Source organism: Momordica charantia (genome assembly GCF_013281855.1).
Source record: "Momordica charantia cultivar OHB3-1 chromosome 1 unlocalized genomic scaffold, Mcharantia_2.0 BLBB01000001.1, whole genome shotgun sequence".
In the NCBI taxonomy this organism is placed as follows: Eukaryota; Viridiplantae; Streptophyta; class Magnoliopsida; order Cucurbitales; family Cucurbitaceae; genus Momordica; species Momordica charantia.
The window spans coordinates 23,762,007-23,789,737 of NW_028275157.1; the positions used below are offsets into that span (position 1 = coordinate 23,762,007).

Consider the following 27,731-nt stretch of genomic DNA (forward strand, 5'->3'; position numbering starts at 1 on the left):
TATCGAGTCCCAATGCAGAAGGTCCTCTTATTTTGGAGTATATCTGTGTGGATTCGTTAGAGCTCTGATTCTCTCACTCTCTCTCGCACTTTGTTGAGTCACGAGTGTTGACCACATTGCTCGCTCGGGCTATGTGATATGCATAGTTATAATCATTCTGTTGGATGTTTTCGTATTACATCCATTTCTTTAATTTTATGGTGGGTGGTTTCTTCGTAAGCAATGACGTTTGCAATTCTGTTTGATTCAAGTGTAACTGCGGTTTTATTGGGTGTCCTTTTCCTCATTTGGCTCTTTCTCTTGTTCTCAGTGTTATTAGGTTCCGTCAGCTCTCGAAGGAGAATTTACAAGCCTATATATGGATACATACCTGAATTTGAGGCTGCTCTCGCAGTCTTTAGCTAAAATTGTGAATCCAGCTTGAAGGTATTGCTTCAATTAGAAATTTCTTGTGATTCTATTGCTGTTCTTGCTTGGAAGTTGCATCATTTATTGATGTTGCTACATTGAAGTTGGCATTTGACTTTAGTGCGTGAAACATGGAGATGGGTCTTGACTTGTTTGTACTGTTTAATCCTCGGTTTTGGAATGACTAAACTAAGAATTTCACATAATGGGCATTCTTAAGTGTCTTCCAAGCATCCAAATAATGTGAAAATTTGAACCATTTGGGGATATCGTAATGGATATTGAACAACCACGAGTTTCTTTCTTTGCACCTCATCCGTATCGGTCCATTCTTTGTGGTATTGGGTTGCTTTGTTTGGAACTGTGATGGGCATTTCCACTTGATGCAGTGGATTTATGATGTTTCTTTAATCGAAAATTCACTTCATGTTCTTTCCAGTTTCTGGTTTGGAATTTTGAATATGGTTTTTCATATTGCAGGTAGCACATTGGGTGGACAGTTGATGGTAAAATAATTTATCGAGATTTGAGCACAAACTCCCCGAGTCTGTAATAATTTGAACAAGAAGGAAACGGGCCTATAATTTTCTGCTGTAGTGAACATTAGCGTAGGAGAAAATATGCCTTCCGAGCCATTGGATTGGTTCTGCCAGCCGGTAGCAAATAGTGAATGGGCAAAAGTAGTTGATAGTGCCTTCGGTTCATACACACCTTGTGCAATTGACTCCCTAGTTGTCTCTACTTGTCATTTGGTTCTTCTTGGTCTTTGCTTATACAGAACGTGGCTGGTTAAGAAGGATCCCAAAGTGCAGAGGTTTCGTTTGACCTCTAATTATTATAATTACATGCTAGCTATGATTGCTGGTTGTTGTTCTGTTGTACCTTTACTAAGGTTAGCCATGGGTATGGCGATTTTTAGCCTGAATGATCAGATTGGCTTTGCTCCTTTTGAGGTACGCCTACTTTTCATATCCTTTTCAAGGTTTACTTCTTCTTCTATGTTTAAACGATACATCATTAATCTCCTCCGTTAAAAAAAAAAACACAATAAATAACTATGGATTTCAAGATCTAAAATTTTGAACCTAAAGAGAATCTTAATAGTTAATAGTTCTTGCATTAAATCCTAAATGCAGTATGATTTGCACTTGTACATTCAATTTAGCAGTAGCATTGTTTGATTTGGATTGTGGATTAACTTTTCTTCCGGCTACAGGTGATTTGCTCAATAGCGGAGTCTCTTTCTTGGTGCTCCGTGTTAGTTATGGTTGTTTTGGAGACTAAAATTTACATCCGTGAATTCCGTTGGTACATACGATTTGGACTAATCTATATTCTGGTAGGGGATGTTGTGCTATTAAATCTTGTACTCCCACTTTCAGTCTACTATAGCAGGTTATTTTTCTACATTTTGTTTATTTATTATTATTATTATTATTTTGTTGAAGTTATGTGATGACATGCTAGGCGCCAACATTATATATATGTATTTTCGTTAGCGATAATCCTTTTTATAAGATCTCTTTTACGTGTCTATTTTGTTTCCGCTAACATGATAATTTACTTGAAACAATTATTTTTCCAGCTGAACCTAAAAGATATGCGGAAATTATGCAGTTGATATTTTTGTTTTTATTTTTGCAGAAGTTGTCCTAACCATGGTTGCAAATTTTCATTGTGTGCCATTTTTCATGATGAAAAAACAATGACTTTAAAGTGCATTTTTTCTCATTTGGTAGTATAATTTATTTATTTATTTATTTTTTGTTAAAAAAAAAATCTTTCCCCATGCAGTGCGGTTCTCTGTATGATCATCACCACAGTTTCTTTCCAGGTTAGTTGGTTTCTTCTAAGAAAAGATATGCTTTCTTTATAAGCTCTCTTAAGGTATGCATCTGTAAATTCCTTGTCTACTATCTTTATGTTTTTCTTCCCGCATCTTAAGTTTATAGAACTGTCCAAAAAACTATAACAATCCTTTAGTGTTAGCTTTGAGACTAATTTAAGCGGTTGGGATTTGTTAGTAGAAATGCTTGATTTTTATTCTCTAGAAAGGGCAGCATTGTGGCAGGTACGGACTTCGGATTCTCTTTGGTAGTAGTCCCAGTGAAGATAAGTATACTGATAATTTGAACATTTGGAATTTAGACAGTTGAACATTTCACTATGTTTATCAATTAATTCTAACATGGTTCTCTGTTACCTGGTGGTTACTTTTTCTTTTCTCTTTACTTCCGATGAGAAGTTTGTATCCTTGAACATTTTTCTTTCTAATCATATATTTAATGAAAAGTTTTTTATTTAAAAAAAAAAAGAGAAAAAGAAGCTAATTCCTTCCTTGCAATTTCGCAAATGAGGTCTCACTCTGTGTTTCTATTCCATTCATGTAAATAGCTATTTTTGCGATGCAGGTGTTATTTGCAGTACTTCTTCTTGCTTATGTCCCTAATTTGGAACCTTATCCCGGTTATGTTGTCATGCAATCTGAATCTCTCGACAACATGGACTATGAAATGCTTCTGGGAGCAGAACATGTTTGTCCCGAAAGGCATGCCAATATATTTTCTAGTAAGTAATTTCTAAACTAAAATTCAAAATTCTGTATCACTTGCCTTAATTAGTGCTTTATTTTTCTGAACAAGATACAAACTTTTCATTGATATATGAAAAGAAACAAAATTTTTCAAAGATACAAACTCCCGAAGGAGCGATAGAGAAAAACAAGAAATAGAAAATAAAATATAGGACAAGACTACAAAGGAGAAATTTTTTTTTTTTTGGGATGAGAAACTGCACTTTCATTGAGAGAAATGAAAAAGAAGATACACAAAAGGGGCATACAAAAAATAGCCTAGCAAGGGAACCCTTATAAGAACGGGCTCCAATTCCACATATAATTACAAAAGGTCTTAGTGGCCGAACCCCATAAAGAAGTATTAAACCTAATGAGGTCCCAAACATAATCCACAGAATTCTCCAAACCCCTAAACAGCCTATTGTTCCTCTCCAGCCAGATACTCCATAAAGAAGCCATAAAGCACGCTTGCCAAAGAAAATGACCTCTGTCACGAAAAGAGGGGGAATAACAACACTTCCTCCATCATCGCCCTACAATTTCTGGAGTGAACCCAAGCAATACCAAAACCTTTAGAAAAACGACGCCATAACTCCTGCGCAAACTAACAGGACCACAACAAATGCTCAAGATCTTCTGAGGCATTCCTATACAGAACACACCACACCATTGCGGGCCCAGATAAAAGGAAGGCATACTTTGAATTTGATCCATGGTATTGACTTTACCAAGTAAGACTTGCCACCCAAAGAACTTCATCTTCTTTGGAATTTTAATCTTCCAAAGAGAGGTAAACCAAGGGGTCACCGGGGACGGAGAAGGGGAAGAAGAAGGAGGAGACAAAGAAGAAGAAGACGGGAAATTCAGGAGATGGAAAAAAGAGCTACAAGAAAAACCTTTCGAGGGTTTGGGAATCCACACCCACACATCTTCCCTCCCAAAGGATAAGGAAACACTAGACAACAGATCAAGTAACGCGGTAACCTCGAACGATTCCCGATCAGTTAAAGAACGAGAGAGCCCCAGGGAAATGGACGAGTGCTCTTCCCCATAATTCAAAACCTCGGCCACATGAAGGAGTTTCTTTTTAGACAAAAAATAAATCCGAGGAAACGCAAGACTCAAGACTACAAAGGAGAAATAAAGGCCTCAAAATTCATACAAATCATACTAGGGGAATACGAAGAGAAAATATCAGAAAGAGTACACCATTTAGAAGCTTTGAATTTGGCAATGTTGAAGCATTCCAATGACGGACGACAAGAATCTTAAAAAATCCTTTGATTCCTCTCGGACCATAATTCTGAAATGATAGCCTTAAACCCATTAATCCAAAGTAGATTAGCTTTAGGCGCCAACCCATCTTCATGTAGAATCTGAAAAATATTATTAGCAACCTCACAGTCCCACACCCTAATTAGTGCTTTATGAGGTGTGAAAATTAAACTATATATGTTGGATCAAGAACAGAAAACATGTTTTTTCATGATATCATGTTTTTGAGGGCTAACTTTTCTACATGAACAAATGGAACTCTAGAAACTAGTTCTTTCCTTTGCTTTCTTAGTGCCAGTGGGTTTTTGAAATTCGTGATAGTTATTTACTTGGATAACTATCTTTGGTACAATCTGTTAGGAATAAATTTTGGGTGGGTGACTCCACTGATGAAGCAGGGCTATAGAAAGCCTATAGCTGAAAAGGATATTTGGAGGTTGGACGTCTGGGATCAAACTGAGACACTAATTAAAAGGTTTCTCTATTGTTATTATTTCTCCTTGCTCTTTTTCTTTCTCCATATCTAATAATTCAGTTGCTTCTGCAGGTTCCAGACATGTTGGGCTGCAGAAATTAGAACGCCTAAGCCCTGGCTTTTAAGAGCATTGAATCAAAGCCTTGGAAGAAGGTGCAGTGGAAAACCTATTTTATTTATTCTTCCATTTACATATTTTGTCTAATCTTAAGTTCTTTAAGTTCTTTAGCAGTAACTAAGATTTATGTTGCTTTTTGTCATTGTTTCTTATCTCATTCCATTTGCTAATTTTTTACTAGGTTCTGGTGGGGAGGTGTTTTCAAGGTAACCTAAATATTTTCCCTTCCCTTGTCTTATGTTTTTTTTTCCTGCAAACATTGTTATGTTGTATTTTATGAACTTGGTAAAATATTGTGTCATTGCATATAATTTATTATTTGGTTCATATTTCAAGAGAAGATATAATGTGAACTTTTTGGCTTCTGTTGTAACTTGTATAACGAGTTCAATTGTTATAATCTACAAGCTCCTATGTAATCAGGACTAGAAGAAGAACATGAGATATGACCAAGTTGCATGTCAAAAACGTATCTAGGAGAAAATGAAAAAGGTGTTAGATATTAACTTTTTTTGTTCTGAGGGTTATATAGTCCAAATGAAAAAGGTCTTAGATATTAATTTTTTTTGAGTTGGTCTTAAAGTTAGTGTTAAGGGTTTTGGTTTGCTTTTGTAGATCAGAGGTTTTCCGGTAGGGGCATTAGGTGTTATGGCTTTGTTTGTTTTTAGTTTGAGATATTTGTTTACTTTGATGAGATATGTTGTTACTATTCGTGTAATTTATGAAAATTCGCATCTTGTTGAAAAAAAATTATTTGTGTAATTTTCATTCCTTAAATGAAAAATTCTATTTCCTTTAGAAAATAATGATAAATAAAAGAACATACTAGACCATGAGCCAAGAAGACCATAAAAAGCCGAAATTGTGAAGAACATATGACTCCTGGCTAGTTATTGGTTCTTTTGTCTCTTTTCTATGTTTTCTTTTTCTTTTTCCTTACACTTCTTTTGAAGTTTGTATCTTTGAACAATTTTGTTCTTTTTCATCTATCAATGAAAAGTTAGTATTTTGTTAAAAAAGAAAAAACATGACTTCCAATCTTGTGAAATCAAAACGTAGACCAACAGAGAGTAGAAGAGTCCTTGAGGGGACTGAATGGAGGATGAGAAATTTGTGTGGCTGAAAGTGTATTTTTTCTCTACTTAATTGACTTCTCTGACATTTTCTTCCAGAATGTTGCAATTTTTTCTTTTTCCTCAAGATGCGACTGTAAGTTGTTTAGCTACACATCCTAGTTATAGTTCTCAAGTCATTTTCTTGAAGAGAGCGATAATTTATCTAGCTCAATCCAGTGAATTTCTTTGGAGTAAGTCAGTGACTTGATCAAGACTAAATAAATTACCATCTTCCTGTATTTCCATGTGTTCCTTTTTTTTCTTAATTTTAAATCAGGGTGGATAAATCTTCATGGAAATATAGCTTTTAGGTTTCAGTTTGGATTAATATTGAATTTTTCCTTGTAATGCCAATACGATTCATCGATCCTTGATAGTAGACTACTACTTGTGGGGAAAGAATACTTTTCATGTCTGACCACGATGATCTGGCAGGTTGGCAATGACCTCTCTCAGTTTGTTGGGCCGATAATATTAAACCATCTATTACAGGTTAGATTTTTATTTATTTTTTCTCCTTCTTCTGATCACGTTCTGCATGACAAATTGTGCATTGACTACGTGCCTCCCAGAGGAGTGTTTTGTTTGTGTATTTGTGAAGAAAAATGAAAAGACACTTCATTTGTAGTGAATTCAAACTGGTATGCATTTATTTATGCATGAATACAAATGACATGAATTCAAAACAGAAGTAGTTTGTCTTCCTCCTCGTCCTCATCTTCTTCTTCTCTTATTTATTTATTTTTAAAAAAATCATTAAATTCAATACCTTTCTTTTGTTTAAAGCCTTTGACTACAAACCTTATTTTGTATCTTTTGCTGTCATCAGGCTCCTGTTTGATTCTATACACCCATTTATTCTGCAAAGATTTCTTACCTCTTGGTAACTCAGTAAGTTGCCATGTCTGATTCGTCATAAGAGAATTCATCTCATCTTTCATGGCTAACTCCCACTTGACAGAATCTTCCAACTAAATTGCTTCTTCATAACATTCAGGTTCACCTCTGTCTGTCGGTAATATATAATTCAAAGTAGGGGAATACCTTTGTGGTGGTTTGATAGTTCTGTTAGATCTTATAACTGCTATAGGTGGAGTTCTATGGACTTCTTCTGTTTCTACAACTGGTTCATCAGGTTCAACAACCTATTCCTCAGATTCCACAACTGGTTCCTCAGGAGTAGTTGTACTCAGATGTTCAATTATTGTTGTCTTGGTCTCAACTCTTGGAAAACTTACATACTGAGTCTTCTCTTCTGTACTTCCATTTGACTATGACTTTCCAGATTCATCATTTGCTATGTCCTTGTACATAATATCCTCATTGAAGATTACATTTTTGCTTCGGATAATTTTCACCAATCTCAGCATTGCCATAACTAAGAAAATAACACTTCTTGGATTTAGCATCCAGTTTACTCACGTATGCCATCAATGTGAAGTTAAGATACACAGCAAAAAACCTTTAAATGAGAAAGGTTTACCTGTTTACCGCTTCAGACTTCTTCAGGCAATTTGAAGTTTAGTGATGCGATTGAGCTCTTATTGATCAGATAGGCCGCAGTGTTGATTGCCTCTGCCCAAAACATCTTAGGCAATCCTGCATGTAATCTCATGCTCCTGGCACGCTCATTTAGCGTCCTATTTATTCTCTCAACCACACTGTTCTGCTGTGGTGTCCTTGGAATAGTCTTTACCATTACAATTCCACTTTCTGCACAATACTTTTTAAATTCCCCATCAACATATTCACCACCATTCTATGCTCTCTTTGTTTTTTCTTTTTCTTTTTTCGCTTTCTTTGGGAGCTTGTATCCTTGAACTTTTTTCTTCCTTTTCATATATCAATGAAAAGTTTGTTTCTTGTTAAAAAAAAAACATATTCACCACCACTGTCCGACCTTAGCTTTTAATTTTCAGATCTGTTTTAATTTTCATAGGGTTTGAAAATACATCAGACTTATGTTTGTGAAAATAAGTTCATACCTTCCTGCTTGAGTCGTCTATGAAAGTGCTTCCCAAATACACAATCTTCACACAGTTTGTGGTCAACTGTCTCGAGTCCCTGTAACTTCCTTGTAGAGTGAAGAATTTTCATACCTTTTTCACTCATATATCCCATTTTGTTGTGCTATAATTGGGTTCGACTCGAATGATCTAAAAATTCTCTCTCTCATGGAATTGGGGCGGCTGAAGCTTATCTTTTTCACATAAAAAAATATAATTATACTTAATGAAGAAGTAAATTGGTGGTTTTTTGGGCTTTGGCATCATTAGGCCCAATAACTCTTTTTTCTTTTGGCTCCATTCTCAACACGAAGGAACTTAAAGGAAGCTGAAATCGATGAATGAGCGGCACTCTTTCACAAACTCTCTACTAAAAAAAAAGATCTATTATTGGCAAAGAAGATCAAAGTTAAACACTCAGGTGATGAAGGCCGATAGAAATAAAAATCCTTCTAAAGAGAACCCACTCTAATACCACGTTTGAGTGAATAATCTGCTTTGAGTTTCATATTTAAAATAAGGAATATAATATAAACTATATTTCTATCTATTAGAACAAATGTTCATGGCCTGTGTTTGGATCATGGAAGTTTATATATTTCTTATACTGCAGTCGATGCAGCGGGGAGATCCAACTTGGATTGGCTTCATCTATGCATTTTCAATTTTTGTAGGCGTGGTATGACTTCTAATATGCACTTTTTATAACCACAATATGTTTATTTCCTTCATTTTTTAATATCTTAAGCTAAATATGACTTCTGCCCACACAGGAGCTTACTGTTATGTTACCATTGGTCATTGGTGAACTCTTGTTTTCCAAGGCACACCTTACCATAAGAGATGATAGCTCTTACGTTAATATTTTAGATTTTGCCTCCCAACATATTCTTTAGAAGTTGTTTCAACCTAGAACTGCAAATGACTTTAATATTATTTATTCAGTCAATTGGAGTGCTATGTGAAGCTCAGTACTTTCAGAATGTTATGCGAGTTGGTTTTCGACTGAGGTCTACTCTGGTAAACAATCTTTGTATATTGGAAACATTCTTTATTTAAACTCATTTAGTCAATCAGACTCAATTGATGTTTGGATTTTCATCTCAATGTCATTAATGGGAGGCTCTGGGTCTATCTTAAAAACAGATGTGAACTTTTTCTTCTTTGTTATCATATCTTATATGTTTTCTTAATGGTAGGTGGCTGCTATTTTTCACAAATCTCTGAGGTTGACTCATGAGGGACGCAAGAAGTTCCCTTATGGGAAAATTACAAATATGATATCAACAGATGCCAACGCCCTTCAAGTAGGCATTGTCACCCCTAGCATTCTGTATCTATCTATGCTAAAAATAAGCTCAACCAATTTTATATCCTATATGTTTCCTTAAGATCTATTAGTTAGCTCACAGTTTTTATCACTGTACATCTTGAAAAAATATTAGGTGATTCTTCAAACTTGAGTAGGACTAACTACAACTAATTTCCTGTAACTTTTTCAGCAAATATGTCAACAGCTTCATGGGTTATGGTCTTCCCCCTTTCGTATAACCATGTCAATGATTCTTCTATACCAGCAATTGGGTGTTGCTTCACTTTTTGGAGCCTTAATACTAGTCTTGACAGTGCCTTTGCAGGTAATGAAGTTTGTTGTGCACTTGAAAATAAGACATCTGATGATGTTTTTCCTCATAGGGTTTGAAAATGCCTAATGTTTTTTTTTTTTTTTTTACAAGAAACAACTTTTCATTGATAAATGAAAATGAGAAATGTTCAAAAATACAAACTCCGAAAGGAATGAAAAAGGAAAAACATAAAAATGCAAATAAAATAGCAATAACAACAACAACAACACATTACAAAGGGGGAGTTATAAAGGCTTCCCAATTCATGCAAAATACTCGAAGAATAATTAGAGAATAAATCAGAAAGAGCAACCATTGCAAGGCTTTATACTTGGCTGTTGAGAAACAATCCTTGTAGGATCTAAGCTTGCCTTCAAAAACCCTTTGATTCCTTTCATACCATAACTCGGAGATGATGACTTTAAATCCAAAGAAGATTAGCTTTATTATGGAATCGAACACCACAATAGAGCTGTAAAATATTATTGGAGACCTCCAAATTCCAAACCCAAGAGACGTTGAAGAAAGAGAAGAAACAAGCCCAACATTCAGCCGCATAAGGACATGAAAAGAAACTATGCTGCTGGGTTTCACAACTAGCAACACATAAACAGCAAACCGAAGGCTGTAACAATATAAAGGGCATCTTTTTTTGGAGAATCTCTGAAGAATTGACTTTGCCCATAAGGAGAATCCATGGCAAAAGATTGACCATTTTTGGACTGCTCGAATTCCAAAGGAGAGACACATCTTTAGGAAAAGGAGCAGCCATAGCCCCAATCTTCCCTAAAGAGCTGACAGTAAAAGTCCCCGAGTTCTCTAAGCTCCAAACCCGAATATCCTCTGTATCATGAAGCGAAATCGAAGAATGTAGTGACAAGAGATTTGCTAACTCCTCAATGCCCTCCTCTTTCAGTGAACGCCTAGTAAGAACTCGCCACCTTGCCGCACTCCTATCCCACTCATCTTCTACCAAAATAGAAGGGGAAAGATACACCCTCATGGTTTATATTCCCCTAAAGTCCCAAAAGGGCTTATTTAAGCATGATATTAGAAATTGATAAACCATTGCAATCCCAATTACTGAAAAACTGTATGCATGGATAATGCAGGTTGATCTTTCTCAGGATAGATAATCAAGTGGAGGGCAATATGGAATTTTGACAGTCAATTCTCTGGAAGTGTATCTCTTTATAAAAATTGCGTGAAATACACCTTTTTAGAACATTAGTGCTATGCCTACAATCAATTTTGTTGAGGATTCCTTCTTGCCTCTTGGTTATCCTACTTGCTTATTATGGTGCTATTTATCTTGTTATTGAATTTTCCTTTATACCTTATCTTATCCATGTGGAATGTGTCGCGTGCATGCAGACAGTAATAATTAGTAAAATGCGGAAACAAACTCGAGAGGGACTACAGGGGTCAGATAAAAGAGTCGGCCTCACAAATGAAATTTTAGCAGCCATGGACACTGTGAAGTATGGTTAAATTGGTATGATATAGTTTACAAGTTTAATATACCTCTGCTTTTCTTGACACCATGCTGAAAAATGTTTCAGATGTTATGCATGGGAAGCAAGCTTTTCATCTAGAGTCCAAGAAATAAGGGATGATGAGCTCTCATGGCTTCGGAAGGCACAATTACTTTATGCGGTATTGTCATCAGATATGCTTTCTTATTGTTTGCTTAGCATGAACAGCATGATGAATTGCGGTGAAAAAAAGGTTACACTGGTATATCAGAACCTCAGAAATTCTGCAAGTTACATCCGCCTTATTGCCAAACTGATAAGGGTTATGGAAAAATTAATTATTTATTAATATTTTAACGCTACCCCTCATTTGTGAACTTGAATGGTTATGATATTAATTAGGAAAAAAAATGATATTACAAGAATTCAAACATAAGACCTCCTACTTTGATACCACGTTAAATCACACTCTCTCGGAGTTCAGTACACCTCTACTTTTCTTGTTCTCATTTTGTTTCTTTTTCCTTTTTTCCTTTTCCATCTCACTCAATCGAAAGTTTGTTTTTGGAACATTTCCTTTTCATATTGTTAATTGGAGAGAGTAAAAAATATACTCCTTGATTCAAACATGTAACTTAGGTCTTCTTATATAGGAGAATGACCTACTACAAACAAGGAAAGTAATAAACACCATAAAGACTGAATATCAACAATAAAGACTAAATATTGACAACTAATATTGACACCTAATATTTACACAAATATTAATAAATCCAACACTCCCCCTCAAGCTGGTTTGAAGATGTCGTCCATAGCCAGCTTGCTGATTAAATTGTCGAATTGTTTCTTTGGAAGTCCCTTGGTTAAAACATCGGCAATTTGCTCTGTTGTCAGAAGATAAGGGATACATATTGTACCTGCATCAATCTTCTCTTTAATAAAATGTTTGTCAACCTCGATATGTTTGGTTCGGACATGTAGCACTGGGTTATGAGCTATAGATATGGCAGACTTATTGTCACAATAAATTCGTATAGGTGTCGGTTGAGGAATCTTCAATTCTTCAAGTATCCTTTTGATCCATATACCTTCACAAATTCCATGAGCCAATGCTCTAAACTCTGCTTCAGCACTACTCCTGGCCACTACATTTTGTTTTTTGCTCCTCCATGTAACTAGGTTTCCTCCAACAAAGGAACAGTAACCAGAAGTAGACCTTCTGTCGGTAGTACTTCCAGCCCAATCTGCATCAGTATAAACTTCTACTTGGAAGTGGTTATTCTTTTCGAATAAAATACCTTTTCCAGGAGTTCCCTTCAAATATCTCAAGATTCTGTAGACAGCTTCAAAATGAGTTGGTCCAGGTGCATGCATGAATTGACTTACCATACTTACAGCAAATGCAATATCTGGTCGTGTATGTGACAGATAAATTAATCTTCCCACGAGTCTCTGGTATTGCTCTCTATCCTTTATTTCTTCTGCGTTTGCTGCTTGTAATTTCAAGTTAGGTTCAATAGGAGTTTCTGCGATCCTGCAACCAAGTAATCCTGTTTCTCCAAGTAAGTCAAGAACATATTTTCTTTGATTAACGAATATACCTTTCTTCGATCTTGCGAATTCCATTCTTAGAAAATATTTTAATGTTCCCAAGTCCTTGATTTGAAACTCACTTGCCAGATTTTTCTTGAGACTAGCTAGTCCTGCTTCATCATCACCAGTGAGAATAATATCATCTACATAGACAATCAGAATTGAGATTTTATTATTCTTAGAGTGTTTATAAAATATAGTATGGTCAGCTTGACTCTGGAGAAATCCATAACTCGATATGACTTTTCCAAATCGTTCGAACCAAGCTCTAGGAGACTGTTTGAGGCCATAGAGAGATTTCTTTAATCTGCAGATTTTATTCCAACCGAGTTCTTTTTCAAAACCTGGTGGCAAATCCATAAAAACTTCTTCCTCAAGGTTGCCATTGAGAAAAGCATTTTTCACATCAAGCTGGTGGAGAGGCCAATTTGAATTAACTGCAAGAGACAAAAGAACTTTAATAGAGTTAATTTTTGCAACAAGAGCAAACGTTTCCTGATAATCTATCCCGTAGGTTTGTGTGAAGCCTTTAGCTACCAATCTAGCCTTGTATCTCTCGATGCTACCATCTGCATTACATTTTACGGTAAACACCCATTTACATCCCACTGGTTTCTTATCCTTTGGCAATTCTACTATCTCCCAAGTATTGTTTTGCTTTAGAGCATTCATCTCCTCCATGACAGCTAGTTTCCAATTTGGATCTTCTAAAGCTTCATGTATATTCCTTGGAACAAACAAATTAGTTATCCTAGATGTGAAGGCCTTATGACTATTTGATAGTTTTTCATATGAAATGTAGTTCGAAATAGGATATTTGGTACAACTTCGAACGCCTTTTCTAATGGCTATGGGGACATCAAGGTCAGAGACAACAGGTGAATTATTTTGAAAATTTGAAGAAGAGGGATTACCAGACAATGTTGAAGAGGGAGGATTATCAGACAGTTCAGTTTCATTTCTCGGAGTCTCAGATTGGCTTTGTGAAGGAGTAACTATTTGATCTTGGTTCCTCTGATTGAATTTCCTTCTAGTATAAAACTTTAACTCAGAACTAGGATTCACAAAATCGTTTTGTAGTATTTCTCCCCCTGATTGGACAGTTTCTATGCTTGGCATCGAAGGACTAGTAAAATCCAAATAGGTAGGACTAGGAAGGGGAACAGAAATATCCCAAAAATTATCTTCCAAATTCATTTTCTCCCCCTGAAGAGAATTTTGGGTAAAATATGGTTGATTTTCTAAGAAAGACACATCCATACTCACAAAATTTTTTTTTGTCTGAGGATCAAAACATTTGTAACCTTTTTGACCTGAAGCATAGCCTAAGAAAACACATTTAATAGCACAAGGGTCAAGTTTCGACCTGAAATGACTAGGTGTGTGAACGTAAGTAGTACACCCAAAAACTTTGAGAGGTAGATCAGAATATATGCGGGATGTTGGAAAAATATTTTTAAATGACTCAATGGGAGTTCTGAAATTTAAAACTTTAGTAGGCATCCTATTTATTAGGTAGGTCGCTGTGAGAATCGCTTCCCCCCATAAATATTTTGGAACATGCATAGAAAACATTATAGCACGTGCTACTTCAAGTAAATGCCTATTTTTTCTTTCAGCAATCCCATTTTGTTGAGGAGTATCCCGAAAAGTAGACTGATGAACCATACCTTTTTCTTTCAAAAAATTTCCCAAAAACTCATTAAAATACTCAGTTCCATTATCAGAATGTAAAATACAAATTTTTGTTTGAAATTGAGTTTCAATCATCTCATAAAAGTTTTTGAAAATGTCTTTCACCTCAGATTTTTTTGACATTAAATAAACCCAAGACAGGCGAGTATGATCGTCAATGAAAGTAATAAACCATCTTCTTCCACTATGAGTACTGATTTTAGAAGGACCCCAAACATCACTGTGAATTAAGTAAAATGGTTTGGAAGCTTTATAAGGTTTTGGAAAATATGTGGAGCGATGATTTTTTGCTAAAAAACAACTTTCACAATTAAAAGATGAACAATCAATTCCCTTAAATAACTTTGGAAACAGATATTTTAAATAGAAAAAACTGGGATGTCCTAGTCTACGATGCCAAAGCATAATTTGTTCCCTAACAGGAAGAGAACTAATACTACTAAGACCCTGAGTTATTTTATTACTAAAGGTACCTTCATCAAAGTAGTAGAGACCATCAATCATCCTATCGCGGCCAATTATCCTCTCCGAGTTCTGATCCTGAAAAATACAATGGGATTCAAAGAAAGTAACACGACAATTAGAATCTTTAGAAAGTTGGTTGACAGATAAAAGATTACATGCTAATTGTGGAAATGGTCTCAGTCAATTTAATGGTTCCTTTGCCTGCAACAGAAGAAAAACTACCATCTGCAATTCTAACTTTTTCATTGGAATATGAAGGAAGGTATGATTCAAAGAGATTAGAAGAACTTGTCATATGATCAGAAGCTCCAGAATCTATAATCCATGGAGATGAGTTACTACGCGAGAAAGCCTTAGAATAAATACCTGTTTGTGGCAAGGATACACATGAGTTATTAGAAGGTAAATTGGAGGATAGCAATTTTAGGATTTGATGAATTTGCTCTATACTTGAGTCACCACGACTATCACCAAACATTTCTCTACCATTGTCAGTTGAGATTTGGACCATTTTAAATAAACAACTTGTCCTGAACAACTTTGCCTGAACAAAAACTGACAACAGAATCACACCACCAGATAGTAATTAACCAAATCAAATCAGGCCACAAATTGATATTAGAAATGAGATAACCATAACCAGGAGAGTCGAACCAAGTCAGAATAAGTTACGGCAGATGAACCAACCCGAACCGATTTGAACCAAAGCCCTGAACAATGCAATACTTAGAAAATCTCCGACGGACAGGATTGACGGTGATTACAGAGGCGGTGGTGAGATCTGCGAGCAGAAGAGGTCGACTGTGAGCAGAAGATGGTGACCGACAAGAGTGCTGGAGGATCGAAGACGACGAGGATGTGCGCCAGGCAAAGATGGGCGATCGCAAATACCAGACGAAGGGACGCGGAGGTCGACTGATGAGGGGTCACGTCGCGGTGGATCTGTGCGGATGACGGAGACCGGCGAACGACAGGTTGCGTCGCGGATGGGAGTAGCGGCGGATCTGTGCGGATGTCACCGGTGCAGATCGACGGTGAGGACGACGGATTGACGGCAACAGCTGCGTTGTCGTGGGGAGTTCGTCGGAGGTAGACTTACCGGAAGGAGGAATGGATGCCGGCTAGGGTTTTGATTGACAGCTAGGGTTTTGATTGACGGCTAGGGTTTTGAAATTAGGGTTTGGTATTTTTGATGATGGCTAGGGTTTTGAGAGTTAGGGTTTACTTCCTAATCTCTGATACCATGTTAATTGGAGAGAGTAAAAAATATACTCCTTGATTCAAACATGTAACTTAGGTCTTCTAGGGTTTTGATTGACAGCTAGGGTTTTGATTGACGGCTAGGGTTTTGAAATTAGGGTTTGGTATTTTTGATGATGGCTAGGGTTTTGAGAGTTAGGGTTTACTTCCTAATCTCTGATACCATGTTAATTGGAGAGAGTAAAAAATATACTCCTTGATTCAAACATGTAACTTAGGTCTTCTTATATAGGAGAATGACCTACTACAAACAAGGAAAGTAATAAACACCATAAAGACTGAATATCAACAATAAAGACTAAATATTGACAACTAATATTGACACCTAATATTTACACAAATATTAATAAATCCAACACATATTATCAACAAAAAGTTTCTGTTACAAAAAAACCACGTTAAATCACCACTAAACTTAAACGTTTAAGTTGATAGGGATTACGACAAATTTAATAATTTATTTCTACTTTAACACTTACATATATGCAATCTGCTCTTCCATAATATTGGAAATAATTTATAAAAATAATCTTGCATGATATTATACACTAATTCTTAGTTTTATTTTTCCCTCAAAAAAAATAAAAAATAAAAAATTCTTAGTTTTATTTTTATACTCTGGCACATGACTTATGGAACTTGAATACTGATAACCCAAGTATTGGAAGTTTAATTTTTTGTTAGCATGTATTTGGCCACTTAGTGACGTGCAAGCAATTAGCTGTACTTGTTGCAAAAACAGTATAAGTAATAAATACATCCTTATCTTTGTACTTCTGACCAAACTTCATCAATTGCAGTTAAACGGTTTTATTTTGAATAGCATCCCAGTATTTGTAACTGTAATTTCCTTTGGAGTATTCACGTTGCTTGGTGGAGACCTGACGCCTGCAAGGGCCTTTACATCACTTTCCCTGTTTGCGGTGCTTCGATTTCCTCTAAACATGCTTCCTAATTTATTAAGTCAGGTACTCATAGTCTTTTCTATTGCACTTGTATTTTCCTGTTTTCTTTTGACGATTACATATTTCTTATGGACCTTAACAGAAAGCTTGCTTTAGAATTTCGTGAGAATTTTCCTGTTTTCTTTTCATCTTCTCACGAACTGAAGGGGGCTGCCTCTTTTCTTCAAAGATCGTGAGAATTTTATATAATTTAACCAAGAATATATTTGAGATTAAATATGCTTATCTTTTTTTTATTTTTTTGATAATCAGTTGGAACTTTTCTCACCTATACCTGTGGGCATCCGCAGCTGAGATTAAATATGCTTATCTATTAGCTTAAATAGTTCTGGGTATAATGGTAGTCTAATATAGCCAAAGAACTTTCTTTTTTTTAAGATTTCGATCACATAAGAGTTGCTTTGCAGCTTTCTTACTACCGAGAGGTGACATACTAAAAATTTGCAGCCTCTCATTTCAGCAAACACCAATAAAGGTACGATTGAAAATGAGCAAAGGGCACTCACTAATTAGATCAAAGGGCCATAATAGAAAACTTCTTTGGATTTGGAGGCAGTGTTGAGACCATCTCGTACCAGGAGTTTCAAAAAAAAAAAAAAAAATTAATCTCAAACCGTAAGCTTCCACATTTCTTTAGCAAGATTTTGCTCCAGTGTAGGATTAGCCATGGAAAAAGAAGGATATAGCTCATCTACAACAGAAAATTCTTGAAGGTTCTGAGGACCAAAACCACTTAAATGAAGATTATGGTTCAAATGAATTTATAACAACATAAAAAGAAGGGTAATCGACTCATCTACTAGTCCATCAAGTCTCTTAGAAAGTGGAAATCCCCATTTAGGTTCTCTTCTTTCCAAGAACATTTAACAGATTAAAAAATATATTTTAATTAACCACCTGATGAAGATTGGGGACTTGTACTAAAGGGCGCAATCAACTTAGAACAAGATATATGGCCAAAAATGTGAAAGATTGGTTTCTCTCTGGCTTTTGGTATCACGACTTTAGGGACAATGCTAAAGTTTTGTGGGAAGAGCTTTAGTGCAGTCATTTTAGAATTAAGGGTTGAGAGAAATAGAAGATACCCACTGAAATTTTGATCAACTGCGGGAAGTGATGTCTCTGTCTCTTTTTCATAGCATCTTTGGTCTGTGTTACTTTTTTGTAGTCATCCTCTCAATGCTCGTGTCTTGATTGGAGACCCTTTTCCAAAGCATTTTTCTGTATTTATATATATATAAAAGAAGAATATTTTCCTATTCACTTTATAATTCTACTCTAATGATACAGGTTGTGAATGCACATGTATCATTACAGCGTATTGAGGAACTATTCTTGATTGAAGAGAGAGTTCTTGCCCCAAATCCACCGTTGGAACCTGGGCTTCCAGCAATATCCATAAGAAATGGATGCTTTTCATGGGATTCCAAGGTTTTTTATTGGTAGTTTTTATATCTCTGTATGCATGGTTTTTGTCAGGTGTTTGTTTCTACTTCAATACACGGGTCTATGACTGCGCATTTGTATGCAATTTGAATTAGACATGCTGGTAAACAGATGGATGTGACAACTTTTCAAGGCCCGCTTCTTTCTCTAAAAAAGTGTGTTTTTCAATGCTCTTTGTGCAGTTTCTGGAAAAATGTTAGCTCTTGTACTTAGGATAAAGATGACATTCGATAGTATCTTGTTTTCAAGATTATGTATTTCAATATTTCCAAGAGTTTATGGGTTTTTTAATTAAATAGCTTGAATTAGACTGTAAATTGGTTCAGAGTGTACTTCCTAGCATCTTTATGGGTCTCATTGACTAAATAGTTTCAAGATTGCTCTTTGTTTTTCATTTTTGCAAAATTGGGTATCTTCTTGTGCTCTATAATCTTTTTGTACATGGACTTATAGTCCTATGATTTTGTATGTCCTTTTTATGATTAACAAAATTCTCATCTCTAATCTTCTTCTATGCAGTTCTGAGGTTGTCATCTGAGAACACTTAATACAATTAATTATTTTTCCAGATATGATGTAGTGGCTGTCAACTGTAACCTTTTTGCAGGTAGAGAAGCCGACATTATTAAATGTCAATTTGGATATAGAAGTGGGCAGCTTAGTTGCAGTGGTTGGAGGTACTGGAGAAGGAAAAACATCACTAATATTGGCAATGCTAGGGGAACTGCCTCCTTTGGCAGACACAGACATTGTTATCAGAGGGACAGTTGCTTATGTTCCTCAGGTGTCGTGGATTTTCAATGCCACTGTGAGTCACAATTGTAATACTCTTTTTTCCACGAAGAATGAATATGGTAGCAACATTTTTTTTTCTCTTCCCAAACAACCCCCCCCCCCCCCCCCGACAAGAAACACACATTTTATATATCTGGCAGCCTTCTCCCTGCTTACCGTTGAAAGAGGAAGGACAAGATATTTACTTAACCTAACTCTGTACTCTTTCTAACCATGCACTTCTGATTTACAAATTTTCTCTGCTAGGTGCGTGACAATATATTATTTGGATCAGAGCCTGATTCAAAACGCTATTGGAAGGCCATTGACGTCACTTCCTTACAACATGATCTTGATTTGCTTCCTGTAAAGGGGATTTAAAGATTTCTTTTTTTTTTTTTCCTAAGAAACTGCAGAAATCTATTTATTGATAGATTCTTATTTAAATTGAATGCTTCCACAATTTGCCTCACACATTTGTTTCTCAGGGTCGTGATCTCACTGAGATCGGTGAAAGAGGTGTAAACATAAGTGGCGGTCAAAAACAGCGAGTCTCTATGGCTAGGGCTGTATATTCCAATTCTGATGTTTACGTTTTTGATGATCCTCTAAGTGCCCTAGATGCTCATGTTAGTCAGCAGGTATGCTGCATGCAAAATTGCCGTGAATTTCTACTTTTTGTGGCATTACAACCACTTGGTAAGAATTTGAGCGGCATCAATAACCCAACTAAAATAACAATCCCACTAGAGGTTATCATATAAACCGTGACAAAAAATACACTAATCTGGCAGAAAACCATAAATCTGACAAGCACATTCCAGTGAGCCAAACCATCTTCTGAACCCTTTAGCGCTTGCTGGAAAACCTTTTGCTTGAAGGCATAAAAAAACTTCACAAAAAAATTTATTGAGATTCTGAAATCCTCCAATTATTTATGGCTGACTATACGTTTGACAAACACCTCCTACAATATTGATTTGACCCAAAAGAAACCTTCTGGCTCAAAGTGAGAGAAAATCTACCCACCAACAGTTGCGCACAGATTGGGTTCTGAAACTATCAACTCTATTTTATGCTTATCTCTTTCATTTTAGTTATTCCTTTAAGTTTAGTTCATAGTATATAGGTCATTGGATTCTGGAACTAAACAAAAGTTGGTAACTGGAGCTCATATGTAGGAGGTCTAATGTGAACTGTATGTATTTCAGGTTTTTAACAGATGTATCAAGGAAGAGTTGCAAGGGAAAACCAGGGTGCTTGTCACAAACCAGTTACATTTTCTTCCCCAGGTCGACAAAATTGTTCTGGTTTCCAAAGGTGCTGTAATAGAGGAAGGAACCTTTGAGGAGCTCTCAAGAAACAGCAAACACTTCAAGAAGCTAATGGAAAATGCTGGGAAACTGGAGCAACAAATGGTGGAAAATGAATACAACAAAAATAATTACCAAGGAAGCCCCATGCCTGCTGATGGTGGACTTGAGAACGAATTGCCAATAGACTTGAGCTATACAAGGAAAGGGAAAGGAGGGAAATCTGTACTAATCAAGCAAGAGGAAAGGGAGACAGGAATAGTAAGTTGGAAGGTTTTAATGAGGTAAGATGGCAATTTACAGGAAATCCATGCTTCAAAAGTATTTTTGTGCTTAAAATTAAATAAAAGGAACATCAAGATCAACTGTTTATTGGATCTTATTAATAATAATTTTGTTGCATGTGTAGGTATAAGGATGCTTTAGGAGGTCCATGGGTAGTTACCATACTCTTTACATTTTATCTGCTGACAGAAGTCCTTCGAGTTTTAACTAGCACGTGGTTAAGCTTTTGGACAAAGAAAAGTACTTCAGAAAATTATAATGCTGGATACTACAATCTTATTTATGCAGTGTTGTCCTTTGGCCAGGTGAGTCACATAATGATATTTGGGCAGTCCATTTGGATAGTGGGATTTAATTGGCGGGTATAGATAATGATATTTGGGCATTAAATATTTAGCATTTAAATGATTGAGAATGCAAAATAAGAATATCTATATTTGGTTATGGAAAAGAATTAATGTTTAAAGTTTCTAAATATTTGTGTTTATTTTGTAGATTTTTTTTTGGGATTTATGTTAATTAATTGCCGTTTTTACCTTTTATATTAAATTAATTAGTCATAACAGAAAAATAGAACAAAAAAATGCAAAACCCGCCTCCAAAAGTATCCAGGTAAAAAAAAATCTGCATGCTGGTGAGAGAATAAAAACCTATACTTCATGTGATTTAGGATGTTTGTTACTTGGATTTTATGTCATGCTAACTAATTAGAGAGCTTTTATAATTTCGGTCACGTACATCTTTCTCGTGTACTTATCTATCATAAAATCAGTACCCATAAAACAAACTTGTAATATTTTAACTCTAAAAAATTCATTCTTGTTTTGTGGTGAATGCTTTCTTCATTTATTTCCACAAAATTATTGTGGTAATTTAAAATTTAAAATATCAAGCAATGTTTTGACTCTTCAAGAGTTGTCCATTAATTAATTAAGGATGAAGAACTGAAATCCAGTGGAAATTAGGATACAAGCCCTGATACAGTATTTTTTTAATTACAACATGTAGGAATGAGAATTCGAATTCACGACTTTTTGGTCGGAGATATATGTCTTAAGCAGTATGCCCAAATTGGTCTCTGATACAATTTGTTGACTCATCTTACCATTACAATGTTTATGAATATCGAAAAATACCAAGATTTTGACATTGGGACATTCTTCTCATCAAAATAATTGGACATGACAGCTTGTGTTTTCTCTGTGTCTAAGAGTTGTTCTATTTGTGATCCCTCTAGGTAACCTTCACAGTGGCAAACACTTATTGGTTAATCATCTCAAGCCTTCATGCATCTAGAAAATTGCATGATGCCATGCTAAATTCAATTCTAAGAGCTCCAATGGTGTTCTTCCACACCAATCCAACTGGACGGATTATCAATAGGTTTGCAAAAGATCTAGGAGACATTGATCGTGCTCTGGCCAATATTATGAATACATTTCTAGGACAACTGTGGCAACTGCTGTCAACATTTGTACTGATAGGTACTGTGAGCCCAATTTCCCTATGGGCCATTACGCCGCTATTGATCTTGTTTTATGCAGCCTATTTATATTATCAGGTAGGATTTGAACTACTTACTTTTCCCTTTTCTTCAACTAGTTTGTCACATATTTTCTCTTTTAGCCTTTCATGTGCTGCTACTTAATGGTTATCGATCTATTTTGCCTTTTAGTTTTACCAGTTCTGTTAAGAAATTTGTAATTATACCTCGTCCATAACATCTAGCCCTTCTCTTTCATGTTTTCTCTTTTTTTTCTGATTTTTTTGGAACAAGATACTAACTTTTCATTGAAGATATGAAAAGGAACAAAATATTCAAAGATACAAACTCTCGAAAGAGTGAAAAGAAAAGCATAAAAATAATAGCATAAAGTAAAAATAAGGAGCTATAAAGGACTAATAAAAGCGCTCCAATTGTTGAAAATAAGAACAGGGGGATAGTTAGAGAATGGATCCACAAGAGAACACCAATGAGAAGCCTTGAACTTAGCCGAGTTGAGACATTCAAGCATGGATCTATGTTTTCTGCTATATAGAAATGGTATTTGCTATAAGTTCTTAACATTTGTTGCTAAGAAATATTTAGTAACTTAAATAGGAGAATTTAGTATGCATAAATCTAAAATTAACCTTTTCTCTTCCAGAATACTGTTTGTTATCCAATGGGTTTCTTTTCTTTTTAAATTTTTAAACCCAATTTTTCTTGGTCTTGGAAGCTAGTGAGCAGGGGAACTCACTTCGGTGAAGTGATTTTTTTTTTTTAATTGATAAAGCAGTATGGACGTAAATCCCAGGTAGGCTCAGTGGTAAAGTATAGAATAATGGAATAATCCTTGTTCCTGAAAGTGTCTTGAAACAGTGGAAACAGTATTTTTTGGATTGTCAAAAAAAATTGTAGAATACAATAAACACATCTGCTTTTATTTTCTTCCTTTTTTTCAATAAACTATGGAGGCTGTATTTGGATAAGAAAATTAATTGCATCTCATGCTTTTTTCAGAGTACCTCACGTGAAGTTAAACGCTTGGATTCCATCACTAGATCTCCTATTTATGCTCAATTTGGGGAAGCATTAAATGGTCTGCCAACTATTTGTGCATACAAGGCATATGATCGAATGGCAAACATCAATGGGAGGTTCATGGATAATAATATCAGGTTCACTCTTGCAAATATCAGCTCAAATCGTTGGCTCACAATAAGGTTGGAAACATTAGGAGGCCTTATGATTTGGTTGATTGCAACTTTTGCCGTCTTGCAGAATTCAAAAGAAGAAAACCAGGTGGCGTTTGCATCTACGATGGGTTTACTTTTAAGTTATACTCTAAATATCACAAGCCTGTTAAGTGGTGTTCTAAGACAAGCAAGTAGGGCCGAAAATAGTTTAAATGCCGTTGAACGTGTAGGCGCATACATAGATTTGCCATCTGAGGCTCCAGCTATAATTGAATCTAACCGCCCCCCATATGGTTGGCCTTCATCTGGGTCAATTGATTTTGAGGATGTTGTCCTACGTTATAGATCTGGACTTCCTCCCGTCTTGCATAGATTGTCTTTTACCATAAAGCCAACTGACAAGCTAGGAATAATTGGAAGAACTGGTGCAGGAAAATCAAGTATGTTAAATGCATTATTTCGAATTGTAGAAATTGAAACAGGAAGAATAACAATTGATGGTTGTGACATTGCTAAGATTGGGCTAAGAGATTTACGGATAGCTCTAACCATCATACCACAATCACCAATTCTTTTCTCAGGTATACCTTGTGTTAACTTCTTCTAAATTAACTATCTTCTGCATTAAATTCAGTTGAATTATAGGTTTTAGAATGCAAGTTATCTCTTATTGTCTCTCTTCCTCTTTCTTTCAATCTATTCATCCATTCATTGTTTATTTAGGAACAATACGATTTAATCTTGATCCATTCTCTGACCATAATGATGCTGACCTGTGGGAGGCTCTTGAGAGAGCACATCTTAAGGATGTAATTATGAGGAGCTCTTTTGGCTTGGATACTGAGGTAAGATACTTCGCTAACCTCAGCTTAGGTTGAATGTCCAGTAAAAGTAATTTCTAATAAATATGACAAAACTCATATGTGTGAATTTTACGTAACTTGAATTATTCTTTACTATGCATTGGATAACTGTGAAGTTGATTTCACATCAAAGTTTGAGGTTGTTATTTTAATGTGGACAATATCCTTCTCTCCATGTTTGTCAAAAGGAGCTGGCCAATAGGCAATGACATTGGTTTTTCAGTATCTATTCTTGGGCTTCAGATCTCATCTTTTTCATAGATTTCATGGGGTTTTGGTTTCTATGTTCTGTTTGTTTTTCTTATTCTTTTTTCGCTTCCTTTGGGAGCTTGTATCCTTGAACTTTTTTCTTCCTTTTCATATCGGCATTGCATTTGCAAGTTAGTTTGAAATGCATAGGCTTTCAGCTAAGTGCAAGAAGGCTTGATTTACCATGTTATGATCATGTGTAATTATTATTGTTTTATGATATTCATGTTCCTATGACGATCTACATAATATATTTATTGATTAGACTTGTATAGTCCTATGAAGGAGCCTTTACTTATATTTAACTATTTAGACCAAAATTATTGATTTTTTTTGTACAGGAAGAGATCACTTTCTATTAAGAACTTGAAAGTACAAGCGGACCAAGGAGTTACATAAAAGGCTCTCAATTGGTTTGGATATCACATATCAGAGAAACAGTAATTAGAAAATGGCAAGGAAATATTGTATATTTTTTATAAAAGGGAAATAAATTACTTTATTGGTGACATGACAGTAAGGAGAGGTTGTATATCAATAATTATAGAACATGTAGAGGCCAATAGTTTTGAAAACAAAATGCTGAAAGATGGCTTAGCTCATAATTAAACCCTTTGTTTGCATAGAAACCCTGTGCTGTCCTGCGTCGTTTAGTTTCTGGCTCACATTGGTAATTATGATTTCAGGGGGAAAAAAATAGTTTTCGCATACAGTGCGGTCATCTTTTATTTATTCATTTATTTGAATCCAAGGCTAGTTTGTTGGTATATGACTGAAATGAACTGTGAATGCTTTCAAAATATAAGATCAAGGTATGGTATATCTAGTATTAGGGAATTATGTGATATAAAACCTCATATAAGAAGTTATTGTCAGGTTTCCAAAATAATTTTGCAGAACTAAATATTTTGTGAGACCTTGTTATCATCAGATTAAAAATGACACAGTTGAACTTTAACCAATTGCAAGTTGAAGTGATTTTGAACGCTATTATTGTTTAATATTAGTGTGTAATTGTTCAAGGTTTCAGAGCGAGGGGAAAATTTCAGTGTTGGACAAAGGCAACTGATAAGTCTCGCTAGAGCATTACTGAGAAGATCAAAGATCATTGTTCTTGATGAAGCAACTGCAGCTGTTGATGTTAACACAGACTCCCTTATTCAAAAAACTATCCGTGAGGAGTTCAAATCATGCACTATGCTGATAATTGCTCATAGGTTAAATACAATTATTGATTGTGATCGGATTCTAGTACTGGATGCAGGACAGGTATGCCTCTATTTTATTTCTCTTTATTTGGATTATATGAATGACTACATAACCTGCTCCACTTTCAAAAGTTTAGGTAGTAAATTAATTACACCGTTTTCTTCTTTACTTTTTTTTTTTGCGTATGTCAGGGTCCCCATGCTTTCAAGAATTGTAATTAGTTCGTAACGGAAGTTTATGATACTTGACATTTATAGAGGTGTTTTAACATGGATGTCATGGAATAGACACATTGTGTTAGGTTCTTGAATAAATTTTTGGAAAATATTTGGCTCCTTACCGGTAAGGGCAAGAGAGATAAATGCAAAAAAAGAAAATTTTTCAATTCAATGGTGGTGAAGACAAGATTTAGTCCTTACGGGTAAGTAACCAAGTATTTTTCTAATTTTTTAGACACAAAAAATAGAGAAGGAAACATTTTATGGAAAATGAATCTTGTCTGCCCAATGTCTATGCATGTTCCTGCTTATTTCTTAGCTTTAAAGCAGTCTCCTTTAGCATCTTTGTGCCAGAATTTTCTTAGATATTCAACCTCCTTATTTTAGCATAAAGGGAAAATTCTTTCCATTCTTTCTATTATTTAATATGCTATTTGTGAAATTATTGCTCAATAATCTTAGAACTACCAATCTTCATTCAGGTCATAGAATATGATACCCCTGAAATGCTGCTTTCAAATGAAGGAAGCGCATTTTATAAAATGGTTCAAAGTACAGGACCTGCAAATGCTCAGTACTTATGCAGCTTGGTTCTTGGAAAAAAAGAGAACAATCCACATGGTGAAGACAAATTACTGCAGGATGGCCATGGGAGATGGCTTGCAAAATCCCACTGGATGACTGCCGCACAATCTGCCCTGTCCAGAAGTCTTGCTGCCTCTCAGAATGACCTCCAAAGGCCAGATGTTAATATTTCTGATGGAAATGATATCATCGGGAAAACGAATGATGCAGTTCTTACACTGCATGGAGTTTTGGAGGGAAAACATGACAGACTAATAGACGAAGTACTAAGTCGAGACTCGGTTCCCAAGTACAGTTGGTGGTCGTCTTTCCACCGAACAATTGAAGGTAATGCATGCAATGGACAAAAAACCATTGAAGGAAAGTACACTGAACTTCATTTCTTGATGAAAACATTGATGTAGAAGAGGCAAATTTCAAATATGCCTCCAAGGAATTTCCCTTTTGTTTCTAGTTCGAAGCTCCTTCTTGCCTGTGTTTGCTGGAATCTTCTTTTGCAGGGTTGTGACGGGGATGCATCAATGTTTCCACACATTTCTACAATGTTAATTAGTTGAACAATATCATATGATTTAAACATTGACATGAAGCTATTCTTGGAGACATATATAAAGTGCATTGTCAACTCGATGAACTCCACTCATCCCCTTGTTGGATTCAGGAAATTTCCCATAGAAATGATTACCAAAAGTATAATGAATTTATGTGCATTTTATTTATCCATTTAGTGTTTTTTTTTTTGTCTCAGGTCTGGCTGTGATGAGCAGATTGCACAGTTACAGCAAGCTTGGGGATATTGATTATGAAACTGAAGAGAAGGGGTTTGACTGAAACCATGTTCGTAATGCCTTCTTTTAAAAGAAAGAGATTATTGTAATTAATGATTTTTTTTCTGTAAGAACTAGAAATTTGAGCCATAACCAGTTAAACTATATTCAAAATAGTTTAAATGTTTATGATTATAGCTTACCTCGAATCAATGAAGTATTTTGGTCAATTTACTTCTAGCATTTTTTAAAAAAAAAAAATTGTCCTCACACTTCTAAAATTTTATTTGGTC

The 27,731-nt window shown here is 35.4% G+C and overlaps 1 protein-coding gene and 1 long non-coding RNA gene across 3 annotated transcripts; one reads left to right on the forward strand and one right to left on the reverse strand.

Annotated features, from left to right (window-relative positions):
- The first annotated feature begins 41 nt into the window (after positions 1-41).
- Positions 42-27,668, forward strand: LOC111015791 (ABC transporter C family member 12-like). 2 transcript variants are annotated; one of them, XM_088122616.1, is made up of 29 exons: positions 43-200; positions 311-426; positions 889-1,361; positions 1,625-1,803; positions 2,203-2,242; positions 2,820-2,976; positions 4,619-4,733; positions 4,806-4,886; positions 5,033-5,057; positions 6,402-6,458; positions 8,586-8,651; positions 8,918-8,992; positions 9,172-9,279; positions 9,475-9,609; positions 10,972-11,078; positions 11,160-11,253; positions 16,886-17,053; positions 18,341-18,481; positions 19,104-19,304; positions 19,538-19,636; positions 19,759-19,911; positions 20,482-20,867; positions 20,993-21,173; positions 22,106-22,429; positions 23,372-24,128; positions 24,271-24,392; positions 25,683-25,928; positions 26,569-26,998; positions 27,420-27,668. In XM_088122616.1, exons 3-29 carry the CDS (start codon positions 1,029-1,031, stop codon positions 27,500-27,502), a joined length of 4,863 nt encoding a protein of 1,620 aa, XP_087978742.1. In that variant the 5' UTR covers positions 43-200; positions 311-426; positions 889-1,028; the 3' UTR covers positions 27,503-27,668. The 2 variants fall into 2 exon arrangements, 1 of the variants encoding a protein (XP_087978742.1); XR_015790233.1 differs by lacking the exons at positions 26,569-26,998; positions 27,420-27,668 and adding an exon at positions 25,001-25,113 and having other exon boundaries at positions 42-200; positions 25,683-25,821.
- Positions 13,082-15,328, reverse strand: LOC148213471 (uncharacterized). The gene is made up of 3 exons (XR_015790234.1): positions 15,192-15,328; positions 14,834-14,900; positions 13,082-13,695 (listed from the first exon to the last, which is right to left on the reverse strand). It is a non-coding gene; the product is annotated as an uncharacterized LOC148213471 (long non-coding RNA).
- Positions 27,669-27,731: the final 63 nt, after the last annotated feature.

Bases quoted from the DNA above. Each gene is read 5' to 3' on its own strand.
- LOC111015791 (XM_088122616.1), top strand. From the start codon at position 1,029: ATGCCTTCCGAGCCATTGGATTGGTTCTGCCAGCCGGTAGCAAATAGT. The intron at 6,459-8,585 runs GTTAGATTTTTA...CTTATACTGCAG, and splicing joins TATTAAACCATCTATTACAG to TCGATGCAGCGGGGAGATCC. The intron at 21,174-22,105 runs GTGAGTCACATA...TGATCCCTCTAG, and splicing joins CAGTGTTGTCCTTTGGCCAG to GTAACCTTCACAGTGGCAAA.